The sequence below is a fragment of the Ixodes scapularis genome, unplaced genomic scaffold (genome assembly GCF_016920785.2).
Source record: "Ixodes scapularis isolate PalLabHiFi unplaced genomic scaffold, ASM1692078v2 PGA_scaffold10__122_contigs__length_95168666, whole genome shotgun sequence".
Classification (NCBI taxonomy): Eukaryota; Metazoa; Arthropoda; class Arachnida; order Ixodida; family Ixodidae; genus Ixodes; species Ixodes scapularis.
Window position 1 is genome coordinate 68,523,263 of NW_024609836.1, and position 6,000 is coordinate 68,529,262.

The 6,000-nt window shown below is 44.6% G+C and overlaps 1 protein-coding gene across 1 annotated transcript in view; it reads left to right on the forward strand.

Annotated features, from left to right (window-relative positions):
* Positions 1–3,030, forward strand: part of LOC8039264 (aminopeptidase NAALADL1) — a 38,241-nt gene extending 35,211 nt beyond the window's left edge. Inside the window, exons 15-17 of the mRNA XM_040205735.2 lie at positions 141–222; positions 1,827–1,830; positions 2,834–3,030. Coding sequence (XP_040061669.1) covers positions 141–222; positions 1,827–1,830; positions 2,834–2,950 — 203 coding nt within the window. The 3' untranslated portion in view covers positions 2,951–3,030. The remainder of the gene's footprint in view (positions 1–140; positions 223–1,826; positions 1,831–2,833) is intronic.
* The last annotated feature ends 2,970 nt before the right edge of the window (positions 3,031–6,000 follow it).

Sequence of the window (6,000 nt, forward strand, 5' to 3'; positions counted from 1 at the left end):
TTCTTTCTTAACTTGTAAATGAGTATGTGTTTCTCAGCGGGGTATATGCCCTTTTCTACTGTATTTCAAGCCTAGCATTTGCGACAATAGAAGTAAAATTCAACAAACATGTTTGTCTGCGTTACTCATTTTTCTTTCAGGTCCCCTCCGAATGCAGATAGAGAAGTTCCGCAATGCCTCTGAAGAGTGGCATACGTATATCGACTCACTCGAGACAGTCAAGTAAGCAAGCCTAGATAATCATTCTAGATCATCGTTTTTTGTAATCTGACGGTTCTCTGCATTTGTGTTCAATTTTAACAAGCTCGCACTTCCATCAAAACGTAATATTCTAAAGATGGCCTCCGGTTAAAACTGCCGCAAAAAAACGATACCAGAGAAGTGCACAAAGGACCCGTTATATTCTGGAAGTGTTTAAAAACGCAACTCTCCTTTTTACAATTAAAAAAGAAAAAAGTTAGCACTACGCATTGTAGACATTAATCCGCTAACCAGTGTGGAAGGCGGAAGCATCGCTCTGCTGCGGTCAGTAGCTTAAGTGGCGAAAAGGTGACCATTCAAAGTTGCGCGGATATCATATGGCTATTTAAGACTGAACACGAATCGCCCGCCTTGTTTATTGAGCTTAATGAAGGAAAGCGGAATATTTGTATCATGAGTGCATAGCGCAGCGCCATGTGTGAAGGGACATCTTATAGTGCACTTGTGAAAGTGGGCTTCTTGAATTGTGAAAGGTACAGCCTCTTGCAATATGAAAGACCCATTCTACGATGGTGTTTAAGGCGGATCTGCGGAATTTGTTGTGAACAGGACACTGTTTCCAAGTATGATAATACAAATTAAAATTTGTTCTTCCCCCGCCCCCCCCTCCCCCCCTAAAAATAATCTGTCTCGCAAGTGTGGGCTTAGCACCAACGCGTAAACTGAATAGTCAAATGGGTCTTTCATATTGCCGGAGGGAGTACATTGAAAAAAAACCTCGGAACCCTAGCCAATGTTTATTTTGTGTAATTTTGAAATAGAGTGTTAAGTTTGAACTATTTATTACTTTCTACTTCGTTTCTTTCCAACCATAAACGTGACAGATGTGCCTTAAGAGTGAAAAAGAAAAAAGTGAAAGCCGTCTACAACTCTCTGTAACGCCGAATTAGAGCGCAGCTCTTCAGGAGGAGGAGGAAAGGGTACTGACGGGACCCCCCGAGGTCACGTGACCTCGGGGGTCCCCGATGTCACCGAAGGTATCTAAGGTCCTCCCGAGGTCCTCCCGAGGTCCTACCGAAGGAACCCGAGGTCCTCCCGAGGTCACGTGGCCCCCGAAGGAACCCGAGGTCCTCCCGAGGTCCTCGGGGGGGGGGGGGGGGGGGGGGGGGCGAGCCGCGGTTAAGCCGACACCGACGCCGCTCAAGCCGGAAACGGGCGCCTAAGAGCTGCACTATAAAAAATAAATATATATCAGGAAACCTTCAAAATAAAAATACGCTCAAACTGAGGCTTTCAACTCGGAACAGCGTAGAGAAGGAATGCAAAAGAAAAGAAGTAAGAAAATGCCGTGAAATGTAATTTATTCCCGTCTTCAGCCTCTAAGGTATAACACTCCACTGTGCCACAAACGAGCAGCGTCTAGTGGTCCTTTACAGCTGGTTCGCAAGCTCTCGGTGAAGGACGGACCAACACTCACTACACTTCGATCATAGTTTTATCCTTGTTTCATTCAAATTACGTCAAGCATGTGCGGAAGTTCTAGCCACCAGCATGCATAAAAAGGCGAAATCAGAAATTCGTTCAAAACGTCCCATTTGAAAACATAAAAAAAAAGAAAAAAAAAGACCTGTTTTTGTTTTTTTGCAGCCTATTTAGAGAGCTATACTATATAATCCGCAAACATAAGTGTTATACCCACCCCCTAAAAAACAAAAAAAAGAAAAAAAGAAAGGACGTTTTAACATAATATGTCGTGTCCAATGTCACGAGAAGCTTAAAAGGTTGGTGACACAATTCTTGAGGGTTCACCATTGTGCAAACGTTCTCTGTTGATCGTTTCCGATCTGCTCTCCGATAGCTCCTCAGAAACTTTAGACTCACGGCCATTGTTTCACTGATAAACCAGCAGATGGTCGCACCCATCGGGAGCATGTACTTCCTTGCAAAACACATGGGAGAGCAAATCCCTGCGATCTAGGGAGCGTGCTCGTCGAATGAAGAGGCTTACACTATGTTTAAAAAAATGAAAGTCGTTTGCAACACTCTGTAACGCCGAATTACAGCACAGCTCTTGAGGACGAGGGAAGGGTATTGAGGAAAGGGTATACCCCTCCTCCTTCCTCCCTATCCTCCCTGCTACTCCTCCTCCTCCCTTTTCTTCCCTCCTCCCCTCACCTTCCCCTCCTCCTCATCCTTACCCCTCCTTCTTCCCTCCCCTCGTCCTCCCCCTTCCCCTCATCCTCCTCCTCCTTCTCCTTTTCCCCGCGCGTTGCATCATGGGAAATGTCCCATAATGCATCGCGCGGTTACGCCGACGGCGGCAGCGATGCCAAAGGCGACGGCGACACTGACGGCGACGGCGAGACTGACGGCGACGGCGACGCTCAAGCCTGAAACGGGCCCCTAAGAGCTGCCCTTTAAAAAAAACATAAAAAACAGCCTGTTTTGTGGCACCGACCGTGAGGTTTAATACTGGTGAGTGCCACTGCGAAATCGTTTTTTTTGGTATAATTTTAAGCTGCTCATTCGCCGAGTGCTCTCGTAGATTGCAGTGGCTGGACCTCTAAGTGCTTAACGGAGACGTAGGCTTTCCAGATTTCTTAGAGTATACCCTCCCATATTCCCCTAAAAGGCCTTCCCTGGTGAGGCTGCTGAACGACAAGATGATGAATGTCGAAAAGGCCTTCCTGAAGCCAACCGGACTCCCCGGAAGACCCCTGGTGCACCATCTGGCCTTCGCGCCATCTGAATTCGACCGCTACGACGTCAAGGGATTCCCGGTTTTCTCGGACCTGCTGTACTACATCAACAAGCTTCCTCCCGATTCTCAAATGCAGGGCTGGAGGAACTTGCGCTTCTACCTGAGCGATCTGGTCTTGGCCATCAAGACTGCAACAACGACCTTGGCGTTACCTTAAACCTGGCGTTTCTTTAAGTATTTGATATATGGAAGGTTCACTCCACACCAGACATCAAAATATGCCAGTAATTTTGAGATAAACACACCCTTCAAAAGGTGATTTGCTAACTGAAACGAATAATGGTGCATGTTGAAGGGATGCAGGTAAGCATATCGGCCCACGTTGCTTGCGTGTTTCCGGGACGTTTCTTTTTGTTGTTTGCGAGGTTGACTAGCTTAGAATTGATTATTACTTGATTAATAAGGTACGTTGTTGGGCTAGTTGGTTCATCTTAGTAAAACATATAAAATAGCGCAACAGAAACAAGGACAAGAAGTAAACAGGAGAGCGCCTGTCCTGTTTACTTCTTGTCCTTGTTTCTGTTGCGCTATTTTATATGTTTTACTTGATTAACATTGCGGCAACATGTCTTTCACGGATGAGAAAGGTTGTTGTTTGAGTTACTATTACTACTAAGTCACAATATACCAAAAAGAGCTTTCGCGCTCGCCGAAGTCTAAAATAAAATTACCCATTTGTCATCCCAGTTGCTTTTTAGATGTACTTCTGTGTTATAGCAAGCTTGTTATTTTTTCTCCAGTTTAATAACGTTTAAGCAGTAGAAGGTGTGCCAAGGAGCTCTAGTTGACATGTCTACATTCAATACTTCATGTTTCTTCCCATGGTTGAACCAGTTCACTATGATGCTTCCATGTCATCAACGGGCAAAACCTAAATTAATTACTCAACAAGCACTTCTTCAAATGCGAGGCGAGAACGCTGTCCAGCAAGGTGTTACTCATCATAAACTAATCACCGAGACGAGCGGTCTAAGAGTTTAGATTATGATATGATGCCTTCTAACCAGCTCACCGGCATACTTTTCCTTTTTGGAACGGAGTCATTATCATACCAGTGAGCAGTGTTATTTGAACATTTGTCTGTTAAGCCTTTTTTTTTACAATCCCGCAAAAAAAATGCTTGCTCTAAGTCCAGTCGGTTTAAAATAAAGCTGAGGCAACCCTTTGTCAGCTGGGTTGCTTGATATTTTGCCTGGTAACATTATATTTTCGAAAACCTCTGCTTGACGGCCGATGGTAAATATTTTTTGTTCTGTGACCGGTGCCACACAGGGTGTAAAATATGTGAGTTAGTGTTAATTACTTCTGCACGGTATTCATCGCTTTAATATTTTGGTTTTACAAAGTAAACAGAAAATATTTCGCACTATGATGTCACAGATGAAAGCTAAATATGCTTCTTCAAGTGTATTTTTGTTCAATCTGTAACGAAAACATTCCAAGGACAAGACATTTATGCGTACCGGCATTCGTTGTTTCTTTTTTTTTTGTTGTTGTTGTAATCTTACCTTATGCATTGCCACAAATAAAATATCTTCACAACCACAATACCGAGCCTGTTGTAACATCTTAGGGGACTCAAAGAGAAATATTACCGTATGCAAGGTGGTCAATTAAATTGCTCACAATTCTCAAGTAGTCCGAATGTAAAGGTTATAAAACGATATATTTGAATATGTGTCTTCATGTAATGACCTCTTAATTTGAAAATTTATGATTGCAACATAGTTTATTCGCCGAGTAAGGCTTAGAGTTAAATTTTAATATGTCAAGTCATAACCAAAAAAGGTTTGAAATGACAAAATATATTTATTTTTTAATGCCATTTATTTGTTTGGAACTGGAAATTGGAGAAATGGGCGCCCATGGTATTGCCTCAGAAATGCTTACTTGAATTAGGAAACGTGGGAGCTTAGAACTAATTTGAAGTCGCTTATACTGGTTTAGTTGAGCAGTCAAATTAAAAAAAAATGATACTAACCAAGAAACATGGCGGAAATGAGCGCCAAACTCGGTCAGGTGAAGCCGTAATCAACCAGGGAGGGGGGAAGGTGCCGCCGCTTCCAATGCACCCTCCTCAGAATTTACGGCGCTCCGTGGGGGCCGCCATGTTAAAACTTGATACCAGTGTTGCTGCATCTGTAAATCATCTTTAAGTTAGAGCTGACGGAGAAAATCTGGCCACGGCGCAACGCGGATGTACGCTGGAAGCTAGAGCTGGTTTGCTTTCGTTGTTTTTGTTTGGTGGGAGAAAATCTAGCAACAACGCACGTTCAACATGGCGCCGGGATTGCTTCGGCAGCTCCGGTTTGACCGTTTGACCCCGTTTGACGCGGTTTACGAGCACATGTAGCGAAGACATGACCTGAGAAGTGCCCCTGGGGTGGTCCCAGAAGACGGAAACTATCATTCGTAATCGTCGGGTGTGCTTTGAAAGCGAAGGGAGTCACAGGGCCCACGAGTGCGCAACCACAAGCCAAGGTTCACGACAGCGCTCCGTTGACTTCGGCGATCTCGCTCTGATAGAGATAGGTTTGGTGCAACACGGCGATGCGACAAAGAGTTGAAACGTTCGTGGTGTGTGGTGCGGTGCTTGGAGGTAGAAGCCCATACTAACAAGAAGCGCAAATTGGTTATTGTGGGGTTGAAATTCAACGGGTTCAGTCTCGTCGTCGTCAGCTGATCCGGTCCAGCTGGCCCGGGAGGACGCAGAGAGCGCTTTTTAAAGTAAATCTTCCTTCGTTCCGTTTCAAAATATGGAAGATTCTCGACGCATACCGTGAGTAAAAAGCTGCGGGCGTTTTCAACAAAATTACGTCGTTTTAATTGAACAATGGACTCCGGATTGTTGTCCTAGACCTGCCGTTTTTATGCTTCGTGTTGGCGTTTGCACAGCGACGCACACCGCCCGAGTAGATGATTCGGTCCTGCAAACGACCGGTCATACAGAATTTCAGGGACACTTAAGTCACCACCGATATTTTCTTGTAAATCTCGTGTGAGTTTGTTCCGCTCGTCATGCGGTGTGAATAAATTAG